The sequence below is a fragment of the Channa argus genome, chromosome 23 (genome assembly GCF_033026475.1).
Source record: "Channa argus isolate prfri chromosome 23, Channa argus male v1.0, whole genome shotgun sequence".
Classification (NCBI taxonomy): Eukaryota; Metazoa; Chordata; class Actinopteri; order Anabantiformes; family Channidae; genus Channa; species Channa argus.
In genome coordinates, this window is record NC_090219.1 from 9,809,178 (window position 1) to 9,825,867 (window position 16,690).

The 16,690-nt window shown below is 40.9% G+C and overlaps 2 protein-coding genes across 2 annotated transcripts; both read right to left on the bottom strand.

Moving 5' to 3' along the window:
- Positions 1–139: 139 nt before the first annotated feature.
- LOC137108483 (carboxypeptidase A1-like) lies at positions 140–6,203 on the bottom strand. The gene is made up of 11 exons (XM_067493136.1): positions 6,045–6,203; positions 4,552–4,633; positions 4,321–4,455; positions 4,106–4,210; positions 3,802–3,903; positions 2,774–2,875; positions 2,564–2,674; positions 1,207–1,297; positions 870–1,069; positions 685–769; positions 140–510 (listed from the first exon to the last, which is right to left on the bottom strand). The coding sequence occupies exons 1-11, from the start codon at positions 6,107–6,109 to the stop codon at positions 323–325; spliced, it is 1,266 nt and encodes a 421-aa protein (XP_067349237.1). The 5' UTR covers positions 6,110–6,203; the 3' UTR covers positions 140–322.
- A 1,296-nt stretch (positions 6,204–7,499) lies between these two features.
- LOC137108487 (carboxypeptidase A1-like) lies at positions 7,500–13,348 on the bottom strand. Its single transcript, XM_067493143.1, has 12 exons — positions 13,233–13,348; positions 11,869–12,068; positions 10,956–11,037; positions 10,695–10,829; positions 10,500–10,604; positions 10,166–10,267; positions 9,565–9,666; positions 9,369–9,479; positions 9,016–9,106; positions 8,316–8,515; positions 8,054–8,138; positions 7,500–7,823 (listed from the first exon to the last, which is right to left on the bottom strand). The coding sequence occupies exons 2-12, from the start codon at positions 11,931–11,933 to the stop codon at positions 7,636–7,638; spliced, it is 1,266 nt and encodes a 421-aa protein (XP_067349244.1). The 5' UTR covers positions 11,934–12,068; positions 13,233–13,348; the 3' UTR covers positions 7,500–7,635.
- Positions 13,349–16,690: the final 3,342 nt, after the last annotated feature.

Consider the following 16,690-nt stretch of genomic DNA (forward strand, 5'->3'; position numbering starts at 1 on the left):
GTATACGTTTTGCAAGAGAATTTATTTTTATCCACCCAAAAATGGAATATGCATGTACACCCTTAACCTTTGTACATTAAAAATGGGTTTGGCACAAAAAGTGACATTATGAGAAATGAACTGAAACCACATCAATCAGTCACTCTGTGCCAAAACATATTTATTGTTATGTTGGATTTAAGTAAGGCAGACAGGTTTCAGCTCATTAATGCATGGAAACCACAAAATTACAAACTGTTTATATAATGTGTAGAATCATTGAGCACGATGATGATGATGTCAGTCTTAAAAGGGACATTTTCCACTTGCAAACATGCACGTTTTAATATGGGTTCTGGTAGGTGTGATCCATGATGGCCATCAGAGCCAGCCAAGTCTCTGTGGCGGTGGGGATGATCTGATTGGCCGGTAGAAGGAAGCCATATGTACCAGTGTCTCTCTGCTCGAGGGTGTAGGCGTACTTGATGCCCTGGTTGTAGGCCCAGTCAATGCTGGTGCCACTGCCTTGGTCTAAAAAACAGATATTGAAGGTTGAAACAGATGGTTTTTTTTCGGAGAATTGTTCTTCATATATAAAAATACAGTTTTCATGAGCTGAACACAAGAGAACGAGAACATGAAAAATAAATTATTCCAGCTGGAAACTAGAACTGCTACGACGAACACGGTGTTGCCGTTACTTACACAGGGCGTCAAAGAAGCTGCCATATGTGTATGTAGTACCATACAGTGAAGCCAGGTCAGTGACAGCCTTCAGAGCCAGACTGTCCTGTACAAAGAGATTAATGTAATGTATTAACATCTATTTTGCTGTTATATATTCTCTGAATTGATTCCACAGATTGAGCCGTTTTTTGTTTTTTTTTTACCAGCTCGGCCTGGTCCTCGGCTGGAGTCATGGTGTAACCATAAGGGTACAAAAGCAGCTGGGAGTAGGAATGGACAGAGAGGAAGGCCTTGATGTTACCGTGGGACTTTACAAAGTCCACAATGGACTTGACCTCAGACTCAGAGTGAGCACTAGGTCCACTGTAAGTGATTGAGCAAGGGTAACTGCTGGCACCAGGTCCTACAGAGTCAGATAAACAAGATGTCATTGTCTGTATTAAGATTTTTGTAATCATAGGTAAAAGTAAGTAAATGTCCTAGAACATGTCTGGGTCATTTGGAATATATCAACATTCATGGTACATTCCAGGAGGTTACCTCCAAAATCAGCATCCCAGTTCCTGTTAAGGTCGACTCCGATGCAGCTAGAGCCAGGGTTTGGCTTCCTGGTCTTACGCCACAAACGGTTCTGGAAACATCAGAGTAACTCATCACACTGTGCTCTTTATACTTCTTCATATTGAATTTCATACGCATGTCCTAGTGACATGAGGATTTCATTTACCTTGATGACTAGATTTTCTCATCTGTTTACCTCGACATAAACTTGAACCTGGCATCAGACCCCTGCTAGACACTCAGCATCAATATGTACATTATTACTAATTTATTATTAGTCTTTTAGCGTAAATATATTGCAAAGTGTCAACATAGTAATATATATTAATTTTGCCCAGATGTCTCTCCCCCTTCCCATGGTAGATCATCATAAAATGTACTTAATGTGGACTAATATTTGATAATGCAAGAAACAACAGACAGAACGTAACAGACCTGCTCGTGCATTAGTTTTTTTTTTTTGTTTTTTTTTTTTGTTATTCCACAAGTATAATGAGTATTATTGGACTTGTATTAGTTTTATTTTATCCTGCTATATGATAGCAAACGTCACAGCGCTGTTATGCGAGTGCAGCATCAGGTCAGCTGTGGTTACCATTAGCTACCAACAGTTAATCTCTGAAAGCACAACATGCTGAATCTTGGAGCAGATGGGCGATTAAGAACAGAAAACTGAGGCTGCAGTTTTCAAGGGCTCAGCCAAAACTGGACAGTAGAAAATCGAAAAAATGTTGCAGGGTCTGAGGGGTCTCAATTTCTCCTACGAGATTCGGATGATGGACTCATAATTTTGCGTGAACTAGATGAAAGAGTGGATCTATCCTGCCTTGTATCACCAGTTCAATCTGGTGATGGTGTAATGGTGTGGGGGAGATTTGCTTGGCACCTTTGGGTTCCTTAGTACCAACTGAGCATCGTTTCATTGTTGACGACCATATCCATCTGATGGCTACTCGCAGCAGGAAAATGCATCACGTCGCAAAGTTATAATTATCTCAAGCTGGTTTCTTGATGGCCTCCACAGTCACCAGATCTCACTCGCATGAGCACTTTTGGCATGTGGTGGAATGTGCAGCCATTTAAACTGCAGCAACTGCATAAACCAATCATATAAATATGGACCAAAATTCCCAAGGAAGGTTTCCAGCACCTTCTTGGATCAGTTCCTTCATAAATTAGGGACTTTCGGAAGGCATAAGGAATCCAACCTTGTACCAGCAAGGTGTACCTAATAAAGTGGTCGGTGAGTCTCTATTCTAATTGGTTGTCTCATAGAAAAACTGAATGGCAAATTGTTATAGAATTTGGTAAACATTTCTTACTGTAGGAAACTTACAGTGGTGTGGGTGTAGTAGAAACCATCAGGGTTGATCACCATCTCTAGAAAGATGTCCATGTTGTCGAGGATGGCGGTGAGAGTGGGGTCTGTGCCGTAATCAGTTACAATCTGGGGACAGAAATGGATGGGGACACATTATTTGGTGCAGGAGGTGACGGGTCAAAGCTGCAGAGACAGAGGAGAAAAATGGCAAAAATTTCAAAGCACCTTTTTTGCAAACCAGATCCCACTGGCCTGAGTGATCCACTCCCTGGAGTGGATTCCATTGTCAATCCAGATGGCGGGACGGTTGGTTCCACCAGTGCTGAACTGAGACAAAGAAAAAAAGAGAACCGTCCAAGTAAATACCAAGCAAATAATAAATATGAAGACGAAGTGGTTAAAGTTAAAACACTGTTCACCTGCTTCACCAACAGTGTTTTAGTTTAGTGTGGCTGCTGACTGATCTAAAGTCCTACATACTTATTTGTCTTATTATTCGTTTGTATGAATTGAGCCTGGCAACTTTGAGCAAACCCACGCAGTGAATACTGCACATCCCAAAGAGCGGCTTGGTCGAATGGTGTGCTATGACTCTTCGTAGCCTTAGAGTTACCATGGTGACAAAAGTTGGTAAACCACAGTCATCAGCTTTTTCTCCTTTTAGTTTATACTTCCTCCCTGTTTGGTAGCGACACTATGCTCCTGATTGGCTCTTGCTCACCTGCATCAGAGGATATTTGCATATATTCTTCAACTTTCTGCCGTTAAGCAGCTCGGGACCCGTTGTATTTGAAGTGCACAGCAAGTGGAACTCAGCAAAACTGACAATTAAGGAACAACTGCACATGGGCCAGACTTTTGCAGCAGTATGTATGAACACCTGATAAAGTTATAATAGTCAAGACTTTAGTTCAACGTATTATTAGTTAATTATCCTCCAGTAAAGCAGGAACACATTTGTTGTGTCCAAAGTTTCAAGTCTTTTAAGCAAAGTTCTCTTCATAAGGATTCAGAAAAATGTTCCTCAAATCCGCGCAGGGGGGAATCAACAATCAATTCAAGTTTAAATTCAAAATTATTCAGATTCTAGGTGCAAAGAAATTTATTAGTTATTGTGCAATGCGGTGTGATGTGTATTTTATTGTATTTTCCATAACTTAAGCATAGCAGTTTTATGATGCATAGATTTTTTTCTTTTAAATATTATGCAACTGGTCTCTCGTTACTGGCCTCAGCGCGTTTGTTTTGTTTACCTTGAGAACATTCAGGGGACGGCCCTCGTAGCTCTGGCCAATCACAATCTTGCTGACCAGGTTGGGATTCTCAGCCACCAGCATGTCCTGGAAGCTGTAGATCTAAAGCAGAGACAAAACCCTAGAAGCCTTTTATATTTGAACCCCTCCGGCAGAATGCAGAACAATCAAGGATCAATAAAAACATGCTAAACGTTTTTGCAATATCAAATTATTATGTTATTATTTCAATACTAGAACCAATTGAATTTGTGTGAAGTGTGATTTTATTGGGTAACAGGGCAAAGTAAGTGTAGGCACTAACCTCACTGAGCGTGTGGTAGCTGGAGTAGTCAAAACTGTCAGTGTTTCTGTGCTGAGAGGCCCGAGCAGCAGACTTCATCTCCTCCTGCTCCCTGTCCAACAGCACCTGAAGACCATTTGAGCCAAACACAAGAAAAAGGTCCAAAATCAGCCCAAATGTTCTTAATTATCACTCTTGCTAATTAGGCCTTGAGCCGAGAGATCAGCCTGTCGTACCTGCAGGTCTTTGATCATGACGGAGTACTCGGTATTCTGAGCCTCCAGGTACATTTTGACGGACTCCAGGTTGTGAATGGGAACTCTGACGTCCACAGGCATGGACACACCAGTCACACCCCTCCAGAAGTCCAGCTGGGAGAAAAAACAGATACTGTATCAAACAGCCTGGATGCTCACGATAAGACATAAATTACGAGTTCAACCAGATCTTAATATGTTATAAATTACCTCAAACTCGTTCATGTCCTCCAGGTTCTTCATAAGAGACAGCTGGGCGTCATCTTTTGGAATAATGCGAAGCACCTGATGCCTGCAGAATGAGAACCACAGTGTTCTTAGACTAAGACATTTTTACAATTTCCGCAGAAGCAGAGGACAAAGAAGTTATTTAAAGTGTAGCATTTAGCAGGGTTTTATTTGAAGTTTCACGTTTTACTGTTTAAGGAAATATTTTCACACTTTAGCAACGTGGCAGAAAGTGTGTACAGCATAAATGATCGGGTTATGTGTAAATGAATAATTGTCAGACATGATTTCTCTGGGCCCCTTTGTGAATCTCCACCTCAAAGTACTGTAGGGGTTCGAGGGGTCCTGATTATTCTGAGAGCTGCACTGAATCGTCACACTGTGAGTTAAGGCCCGATTACTAAGAGGATGCCAGTAAGCAGCAAGATGTAACAGGGAGGAAAGGCCTGTTTGATCTGAACCTAAATGGGGATTTGCTAACGGACTGTCATGATAGTCCTGCAGTGGATATAACAAACACCTTATTCAAGCAAAGATTTGTTGGTTGGTTGCAGAGCACCTCAGTCCTCAGACGAACGATCGACTTTGTGGTTGTATTAGTCTAATACGTGTTGCGAGGGTGTGCTGGGAAGGCGAAGTGCCACTTCTGGGAGGCTGGAGACATGAAATCTGAACGGACCATGTTCAAATCCTCCACTGTGAAAGCCGCGACTTTGAACTGTAGTCAGACGGTTGTTGGTACCTCTCCAGGTAATTCATCCACAAAAATACATTATATTTAGCTTATCTGTGTCTGATCTGTGCTGAAGCTGTCAAAAATGTAGAAGAGTAAAAAAAGTACAAGATTTCTTTCTTATAAGTGGTGGAGTACACGTATTTCAATGCAACGAAAACACAATCATCTTAAAATCGTACTTTAAGCTACAATATGCAATTTAAGCTACTGCTAGCATTGAAAATTTAAGTTAATCCATTCTAGACCACCAAGCCCTCCCACCCAAGTTCTCCCTGTTCTGCTGTGCTCTGCTCTCCTACCCTCTGCCATGCTCCATCTCTCTGTGAGGCCTTCAGGTGATGGCTTTTTTAGACCCCCAGTAACCACAGCATGACAGCAGCTGCCCCCTCCCAATCTACAGAGCGACAATGCAAAAACACACATTGCCCCACTCAACATGTGATTGTACAAAATTAACCAAACTCAAAGTACATTAACGATGTAAAGACTCTTATTGTCACGGCTGTGACTTCTGACCTGTGTTGCCCTGGTTACTGTTCCTGTCTCCCCCCCTCCACTCAGCCTAATTAGTCTCACTGGTTTCACCTGTTGCCTCCCCTTCATAAACCTCATTCACCTGCTCCTCGGTGCCAGAGTATCTTCCTGTTTTCCTTTTTGAACTATTAAAATGTTACATGCAGTATATATGCAGGACTCGCATCCTACGTAGCAGCGAGAAGCCTTCATAGGCCCAACTTACCCCTCGAATGTTTTCTTGCCAAGAACAGCCACAAACAGTGCGGCAAACGCGAGCAGCCCTCTCATCCTGAGCAGCAGTGTGAGCCTGCCAGGCGTGAACACAGGCTTTTTATGACTAAATGTACCAGGTCATGTGTCAGAGCCCTGACCTTGCTTTAGATGATGGAGGTGTGTCAGCGGCTGTTCCCTTTCCCACAGCAGCCAGGAACGTATCAGACCAAAAGTTGCACCGTGGACGTTTGTGTGTCTTTGACACACTGAAGCTGTGTTCGGTTTAGGTTTTTTTTTTAGGGTCAAACGTGTCGGTTTGAAATGGGGAAAAAGTCCAGGCCGAAAAACTCAAATGAAAAGCTGCGTTGTGTTAACGTATGCAATTTAAACAATAAAATTTTAACAATATTAGAATTAGTACAGGTACTTTGCTTTAGTTAGTCGTATAAACAGTTGGTTTTTATTGGATTCAAATAACTGCACGTGTGACAGACATGTTTCATATTTGTTTTTTCAGCCAACAAGTTAAAGGCTATGTCGGCATATTTTAGAGCTTAACTTGATTTGCCATATAATTAGATCCAAATTCCACTTCCCTTATAATTAAATTATGATCTTTCTAAGACGCTACAGGAAATGTCTGCTTCAATGACGATCACAAAATGGGTCTGGGCCCATCGCTCCCGTTTAAAATCCCATATTTTGTCTTCATTTGCCACATTAAAATGTGTTCTCAGGTAGATTTGTAGCTCTCTTTACAGCATGAATAAGCCGGCACATTATGCAGTTTCAGGCAGATCAAATAAGCATACTAGCGGCCATCTGCAAGTGATTTTATTTACTTTTTTTTTTTTGGCCATTTCTCTCTCTTGGAGGTTTAGTGGGTATTCTTCCCCCCGGTGCTTGCCTGAATTAATTCCCTAAAAGCAGTAGCTCCTGGCTGATGGGACGTTCACCACGAAGTCACAACTACTTGTTGACGGTCTTGACCCGAGTGTTCGAGCATCTTGGGAAGCTCGGTCCTGTCACCTGTGACGTTTGTTGGTGTAACAGTCTGCATTCAAAGTGCAAATCCCCCTCCACGCACTGTTGCTGCACACTGCCATGGGTTAAATGCAAACATTCATTTTAACGTGTCAGTAAATGTATTGTCGCTCAATGTCAATAAAGCTGCTTTGACAAAAAAAAAAAAAAAAAAAGCCTACGTGATCCAGGTGAAATTTCTAGTGTTTGTATTTAGACATTTAGGTGTGTAGCTTATGCACAGTGACTTGATGCCATGCTGTATTTACATCATTTATTAAACATACAGTAAAACTGGAATTTGCACAAAAAGTGAAACAAGACGGGCATAAAGCATCACTGTGCCACAGACAAATGTATATTTATTTTCCATTCATAACGCAGTTTCCACAACATGCTCTGAACTATAAACATCGGCTAATTAAGACACAGAAACTGTTGCTTTCAAGTTCGCTCTTTTATTGGTCTGTTTGTGGTCATCATAGTACCTAAAGAGTCATGGATGATGTTTTAAAACAACATTTTCCATCAATGGCCTCTTCACCGGGTTTTCAACCCTACACACACACACACACGTTTTAATATGGGTTCTTGTAGGTGTGATCCATGATGGCCATCAGAGCCAGCCAAGTCTCTGTGGCGGTGGGGATGATCTGATTGGCTGGAAGGATGAACCCATAGCGCCCGGTGTCTCTCAGCTCGAAGGTATAGGAGTACTTGATGCCCTGGTTGTAGGTCCAGTCAATGGTGCCCCCACTGGCTTGGTCTGTTATTGGAAAATATGTTGTTCAGAGAATTTTTCTTCGGAAATAACATATTAGCAAAATGTTGCCACTGTAAGTCATACACGGAAATTTCCGCCAGAAATTCTGATCAACCCTGCTACAATATAGAGCAACATTATTCTTGTTATTTTCATTTGACTGCGATTTGATGTTCAGGCCTATTTAAAATTATTAAAGTACATTTAATGTGCACGGTGTTGCTGAAACTTACAGATGGTGGTGATGATGCTGCCATATGTGTATTTAGTACCATACAGGGAAGCCAGGTCGGTGATCGCCTTCTTAGCCAGACTGTGCTGTAAAAAGAGGTTGTTGTAATATCATATGAATATATATAACTAAACATCATCATGAAACATCATAATCAAATCTGTTTAGGGACTAACAAATCATTTAAGCTCCAACAATTTATAGCTACAACCAGTGAACCCATTTTGATCTCCAAAACTAAACAGTCCGAATGAAGTTTTTACCAGCTCGGCCTGGTCCTTGACGGGAGTCCTAGTGTAGCCGTAAGGATACAGTAGCATCTGGGAATAGGAATGGATGGAGATGAAGGCCTTGATGTTGCCGTGGGACTTCACAAAGTCCACAATGGCCTTGACCTCAGACTCAGAGTGAGCACTGGGTCCACGGTAAGTCTCTGAGCACGGGCTGCTGCTGGCACCAGGTCCTACAAACACCGGCGTCAGAAAAACAAAGAAAATGTCACTGTGTAAATGGCTTCTCCGATTACTGGCATGAGAACGTACTTGGGTTGTTTCCAATGTGCTAATAGTCGTGGTACAAGTATCTCAGTGAAGAGCATAGGGACATTTCCTGTTTTAACTACTGTGTGACTCAAGCACTAAAACATGTTCTATTTGTGGCTCTAGTGACTTTTGTGTCCTTCGCTGGCTGGAATGTAAGTCACTTATGAGATTCTCCTGTTTGAAGCCAGTTTGTGTAGAATTTACAAAAGGCTGTAGCTGGTGGTAGCAGCAACAATTACACACTCCTACAAACAACAGTTCATGCTGCACAAAAAAAAACTGCTTAATATTTAACAAATTATTTTAAAAATGATTATGCCAAGAAGTACTCAATTCAATCCCTCAAACCTTTCCCTTCACTTTTGTCAAAAGTGCAGCCAAAACATGAATTGCGGTGAATGGGTATGTTCCTGGATGTTACCTCCAAAACCAGCATCCCAGTTCCTGTTAGGATCGACTCCGACGCAGCTGGAGCCGGGGTTGGGCTTCCTGGTCTTACGCCACATACGGTTCTGGAAACATCAAAGTAAATCATCACACTTTTTGTTTGCACTTTTTAACGTTTATCTCTCTACATATTTATGAAATAGCTTTTTGACATGTGTCTAATTGTTGACATTCCAAGTTACAGTTTGGTTTCACATAATGGATCATAGAAAACAATACTCAACATCACTACTCTCATATAGGCCAATTGATGTCAAATAAAGAGGGTTGAGTAAGTAGAAGAAAAACTGAAAGTGATGGCAAAACATAAAAAGAAAAGAAACTCACGCTAGTGTGGGTGTAAGAAAAACCATCAGGGTTGGTGACAATCTCCAGGAAGATGTCCATCTTGTTGAGGATGGCAGTCAAAGCAGGGTCTCTACCATAATCACTCACAATCTGATGACAGAAATGGAAAAGGACACATTATTCGGTGCAGCAGGTGAGTGGTCAGAGGAGAAAAAGGATGAAATTATCCAATCACCTTCTTGGCGAACCAGGTGCCGCTGGCCTGAGTGACCCACTCTCTGGAGTGGATTCCAGTGTCAATCCAGATGGCGGGACGGTTGGTTCCACCAGTGCTGAACTGAGACAAAGGAAAGAATCAGTTTTCCTTCGTTCATTACGCTCCGCCACACTTTGCACAGCCCCTCGGGTATTTGTACTTATCAAATTACAATAAATAAGAATGTTACAGACCTAACTATTCAAGCAGAACTCATTGCTATTCTCTTATTGGTCAGAAAGGTTAGCTTCGATCAAAATACCTTTAAAGGCAGTATCTGTGCAGCACTGCCAATGCTGTTCAACAAGGATTAAGATAAAGGTTGCATCATATTCATATATATTATTTATTTTAACCACTATCCTGTGAGAAATGGATTAAAAGTTTTCCCATTTTCAGCTTCACCAAAGAAGAATTCCAGATTTTCACTCATTTAGCAGGAAGAAATGTCTTCATTTGATCTAAAGTGTTTCATTTGCAGACTTTGCTTTGTATTAGTTTCATTTGAGCTCATTCAAATTCATTATGTAATTAGTTTCTTTTTATTATTTCCTGGTCTCAGCGTGCTTGTTTTATTTACCTTGAGGACGTTGAGGGGGCGGCGCTCGTAGCTCTGGCCAATCACGATCTTGCTGACCAAGCTGGGATTCTCAGCCACCAGCATGTCCTGGAAGCTGTAGATCTAAAGCGGAGACAAAACCCTGGTCTTGAAAAAGCACAACTTTGAGTCCCTCTGTTAAAATCTATTAGGATCAAGTTAGTCAGTTGTGATTTTTTTTTTTTTATATAAAACATTATTATTATTAATCTTATGTATGAACGATACAAAGAATATTCAGATGTTTTTCTCTTTTTAAACAATAGGACCAGGGATCCAGCAAAACTATTGAATTAAAGTGAGTGTGTGTACTAACCTCATTGAGGGTGTGGTAGTTGGCGTAGTCATAACTGTCCGTGTTTCTGGGCTCAGTGCCCCAAGCAGTAGACTTCATCTTCTCCTGCTCCTGATCCAACATCACCTGAAGACCAACCACAAAAAAAAAAAGTCAAGTCAGACTGAAGTTTGGGTTAGAGAGGCCGAGAAAACAGGCCGTTTCCAGGTGTCGTACCTGCAGATCATGGATCATGATGGAGTACTCAATATTCTGGAACTCCAGGTAAATTTTTACGGACTGCAGGCTGTTGAAGGGAACTCTGACATCCACAGGAATGGACACATCTGTCACACCCCTCCAGAAGTCCAGCTGGGAGAAAAGGCACATATCATACATCACATCATTAAGCCTTACTGAATATCAACTAATTCACAAAAGAGGCTTGTTATACGAAGAGAATTCGTTATTAGAATTTATTATTTGATGATAGATGACCTCAAACTCGATCATGTCCTCCAGGTCCTTGATAAGCGACAGCTGGACACCATCCTTAGGAAAAATGCGAAGGACCTGATGCCTACACAAGCAGAACCACAGACCAGGAAAAATTGGCAAATGTCCGTTGGAGGTTTCTCAGAGCTTATTGGTTGAGTGGTTACAGAGTGTGTGTCGAATGACGCATGTTGCAGGGATCATTCATGAATCATGAATGTGCAAGATGATTCATTTTCTAGATAAATTGTATCCAAATACTCTGAGGTTATAAATTATTAGAACCACGCAGGAGGTTTGACCAATCTTTGTAAATAAAAACTGGTTATTAAGTGGTTATAAAACTCAACTTCATCTGTTCGTACATGAAAAATAGATAAAGAACTCTGTCTGTCTGTGTGTGTGTGTGTGTGTGTGTGTGTGTGTGTGTGTGATGTTCTACATTTCTAAGATGCTTTTATCCACTTGTTTGGCAATATTCCTAAATTCCATTTTTAAATCGTAGTGTGTTTCCATTTCCAGAATCCGTGTTTTATCACATTATGTTTCCAGCTTTTATATCTTAAATTCCACTGACCCACCAGTGGTTAATCAGTAAAAACTTGTGCAGCGCTTTGCAAACATTGTGCAAACCTAAAGATATTTATTTTATAATGAAGGATTTCTGGCTGAATTTTAGGACATTGTGTAGGCACTGATGTCCACGTTGTGTTTCACTCGGTGTGAGCCCCATATTCTGCACAAGCTGCTAAAGACGTCAGAAATGTAACAGGAAGCAAAAATGAAAAAACAGTATGTATGTGATGTGCTTCATATTGGAATGCACCCAGTTATTTGATTTAAAAAAACTGGCTTTATAGGCACCACATATAGATTTTTTTCCCCCCCACATTAAAACCTTGGCAGGTCCACTTACCCTTCAAATGTCTCCTTGCCGAGAACGGCCACAAACAGCGCGGCGAAAGCGATCAGCCCCCTCATCCTGACCAGCAGTATCAACCTGGCAGGGGTGAACTTGGGCTTTTATGGTTTATTGTGGCAGGCCACGTGTCCAACCCACAACCCTGTTTAAGGAGATGGAGGTGTGTCAGCGGCTGTTCCGTTTCCCACAGGAGCCTGGAAATATCAGACCAAAGTTGCACCATGCATTAATATGTTTTTGATACACTGAAGTTGTGTTCAGCTTAAAAAGAAACTTCATACATTAATTGCAAAGTCAAATTAAAGGACCAAAATGAGTCCGGGGCTGCATCTTTTTTTTTTTATTATCACCTACTTGAGTAAGTTTTTGTATAAACAAAAATAGTAAAATTGGCATTTACAAGCTCTCAGGGCTCAAGTTTTTTATTTCAACTTGCCCATTTTATGCACGAGCAAAACAAAAATTGCTAAAAGTCACTTAACAAGCAGAAAGCAAAAAATTAGAAATGGAATTAGAGGAGGAAACATGTCATGTATAGTCAGTGAACATATGTTAGAGTCAGCAGATGGTTAGGTTAGAATATCATAATGCAAACAGACAGCATAGCCTTTTTAAAAGAGTCTTATTAGATATAAGGCTGCATTGAAATTTGGACTTTAATTTATCCAAAACCGTTTGAACTCTTTGCCTTTTTCGTTTCTCGTCAATAAGATCTTTATAATGAAATTGTACTTCCGTTTCCTGGTCACACCTTATTTTTTTTTTTGTTAATATTGTGTCAGCAGCTTTAGCTTAAAAGCTTATGTAAAAGTTCAGCATGAGCCAACTTATAGCTCAAACTGGTTCTTTAACTGGCAGGACAGCTGTGCCAGGACCCTTGAGCCCATAGGACTGTTGAGAACGATTGACAAGGTGCAGCAACCAACGTTTTGACATAAAGCATGCAGAGGAGGAGAAAGCCGCGAAAGCCTTTAGCTGTTGCACATGTATGCTCCTTTCCACATCCCTGCAAGTGCAAAAATTAACATCTGCTGTGCAAACGGGGGTTTAATTTCAAGCTTCATCCAAAAATGCAGTTGAAAGCCTGCATGAAATCAGACACATTTCAGTGGACAAAGTGAGAATGCATTAATACGAAACTGAACAACAGGAAACACTCAGAGTTTTGAGCATCGAATCATTTAAACTCAGTTCACACGATCTAAAATATCCTTGAAAATGAACAACAAAAACCTCTAAAACGACCTATTTTTAATGCGTCCCAGGATCTGCGAGTTTGTCTTATGCAATTTAGCTGATAAGACTGTTACAATTGTGGGAAACACCTGCTGCAGTGGTTCTGGTTCACAGGGACTTACACTGAAGAAGTCAACGTGTTGGTCCATATCCACGTGTCCTGCTGAAGGTTCCTTGATCAACGCATAAAGCTTCTACCAGCTTGGTTCAGCCATTTCAGGAGGCTTCAACTAAGTACTGGAAACATAGACAAGTCTAGATTCTGTTTATGTCACAGTGAAACATCATTTAGTGTGTAACTTCCCTATTTTGAGTTATTCTTTTCTGTGGTTAGGAGACGTTGCAGCATGAGACATTTTGCACATATATATTATATACACACACACTGCACTTTGTGACACAAACTGAGGCCGTACACAGTTTTCGAGGTAATAAATGCAGCATGTTTTTGACTATATATTTTTATGAAGGTATACATATGTATTGGTACTGCACACAATACAACAATACTAAAAGTATTAAATACCTCTTGAAAATGTCCATATGTCCATAAATATATTTTATTGGGATTTCACAAAGTGTGAACTGGACTTGTTATGTCTTTCTTTCAACAATGGCTTCGTTCTTGCCACATCTTCCATAAAGGCCAGATTGGTGAAGTGCACGACTAATAGTTGTCCTGTGGACAGATTCTCCCACCTGAGCTGTGGATCTCTGCAGCTCCTGCAGAGTTACCATGGGCCTCTTAGCTACTTCTCTGATTAAGGCTGTCCTCGCCAGGCCTGGATGGACATGTCTCGGTAGGTTTTTCAGTTGTACCACACTCTTTCCATTTTTAGGTGATAGAATGTACAGTGCTCTATAAGATGGTCAAAGCTTGGGATGTTTTTTTATAACCTAACCCTGCTTTGAACGTCTCCACAACTTTATCCCTGGTGTGTTCCTTGGACTTCATGGTGCTTCGTGGTGCTTTGTGTTCACTAATATTCTCTAACAAACCTCTGAGGGCTTCACAGAACAACTGTATTTATACTGAGATTAACTTACACACAGGTGGAGTCCATTTACTAATTAGGTGACTTCTGAAGACATTTGGTTCCACTGGATTTTAGTTGGTGTTATCAGAGTAAAGGGGGCACGCCACACTTTTAAAATACATTTTTGTAAAAGATTTTGAAAACCATTTATCATTTTCCTTTCACTTCACAATTAGGTGTCACTTTGTGTTGGTCTGTGACATAAAATTTGTGGTTGTAACGTGACAAAATGGAAAAAGTTCAAGGGGTATTAATACTTTTTCAAGGCACTGTACACATTGTTGTATTGTGTGTGATGTGTGTATGAATTGAATCACTATACACTTGTCACTATGTTGCAATGCATTTTGTTATCATAGGTTGTATTGTGTACATATTGCTGCGGTGTAATTTGGATGATGTATGATGTGCATGTGTGTCTGTGTGTTTATGTATACATGTATAGATGCCGATGGATGTTTATGGACATATGGCTGTGAGTATATGAATATGCTTTATAGTTGTTAAATTGTATTGTTTCCATTCAAGGGAAATGTTCATTAACATGCACTGTCCCTTAAAAAAAAGGGCGGGGGGGGCGGTTAGGGTTCAAGAGGCAAGACAGATGAAGAACAAGACAAGTTCAAATCGGTAGCAGATAAGGTTTGGGGTCATAGTCCAACATTATGCTGTATAAACATTAAGCTGTTTATGAAAATGATCACTGCATCTGGTGTGGGAAGTCTTGAGTGGAACGTGGTCAGTCGTCAGATGTGGACAAGTGGGCCACCTACAGTCTAGAGTCGAAATTGGGGACTGGAGGCTGACTGCTGTCAGACCTAAACCGCACTAACATCCTTTTTTTTGTTCTTTTATGCTTGTCTTACTCTCTACCACATACTGTAGGTAGATCATTTAATTAACTCGGTTTATTCTTCATGAATTTTCACAGTAGGAAAAACATCCCGAAGTTCGTGGACGACACCGCAGTGATAGGACGCATCGCTGGCGGTGACGAGGCAGCCTACAGGAGGGAGGTGCCCAGTCTGGTGTCATGGTGTGGAGACAACAACCTCACCCTCAACACGGACAAGACGAAGGAGATGATAGTGGACATGAGAAAGGAGAGGAGAACACGCATCATCAGCCACTGTTCATCTGAGAGCTTGAAGTGGAGAGGGTGAGCAGCTTTAAATACCTGGGTGTCCACATCACTGAAGACCTCACTTGGACACCTCACGTCACGCAGCTGGTCGAGAAGGCCAGACAGCGGCTGTATTTTCTGAGGAGTCTGAGGAAGTTTGGCGTGTCGCCTAAGATCCTCAGCAACTTCTACAGCTGCGTCATCGAGAGTGTCCTGACCAACTGTGTGGTACGGCAGCACTACTGCCATGGACCAAACTCCTGCAGAGAGTGGTGAAGACTGCGCAGAAGATCACCAGGACTCCACTGGCCTCTCTGCAGAGCATCTACAACCGCAGAGTCCACAGGAGAGCTGCTTCCATCCTCAAAGACCCCTCCCAACCCCAGCATGGACTGTTCACACTTCTACCCTCAGGACGGAGGTACAGAAGTATGAAATGCAGAACTTCAAGACTGAAGAACTCTTTCTTCCCCTCTGCCATCAGACTCCTAAACATCTGACAGGAGTTTGCAACCATGGACATAACTGTTTACATTGAATCACATTTTGCATTTGCACATTCATTTTTTCAGAACTGCTCTACCTCACTTTATTGCCTTATTGTTCTTATTTTCTTGCTCTTATTTTAAATTTTATTTTTCTTTTATTTTATTTCTATTTTTCTTTCTATTTTTATTTTACTTTGCTGTATGACATTTAGTGTGGACGGCAAAGTAAGAATTTCATTGTGCAGGGAAACATGCTTTCTGTCTGTGCACATGACAATAAACACTTTGAATCTTGAACATGTTGGCTACAATAAAACATGTTTTATTTAGTTTGGCGTCTAATGCTAGTATGATCATATGAGTTGATAAATATCCATGTTACTTCCTTGTAGTATAAATGCCCATGTTATATGTCCACAGACAGCACAGCCTGTGAGCTAGTAGAATGGTTGCACCAAAATAAAAATAAATGTGTAAAATTGATTTTTTGTCTGTCTCTTCCTCTTGAAGCTTCCTGAGGTAAAGTGAAGAAAATGCAGTGTCGGCAGCACGTCCACACCAAGTGTCGCAGACAGACTTATTGATCTTAGATTTGCTTTTAGGCGTCACATTGTTGTTCACTGTGACATTGTAACCTACCACCTAATTTTAGGAAAATTACATTCACTCAAGTTCTGTACTTGAACACAATTTTGAGGTACTTGTACTTTAATAAACAATTTCCAATAAACAATTTCCTTTTTTAGGGAATTGTTTGCACATTAACTTACCTGATGTAAACACATCTGTCCCCTCTACTGACATATTGTCCTGTGTTACATGATTGTCAAAAGGTTCACCTGTTTGGGGTTTTGCAGAGATGACGACATCTCTGGAAGAGGAGGAAAACATCTGTCTGAGATTTTATAGACTAAACATTAACATTTTTATTG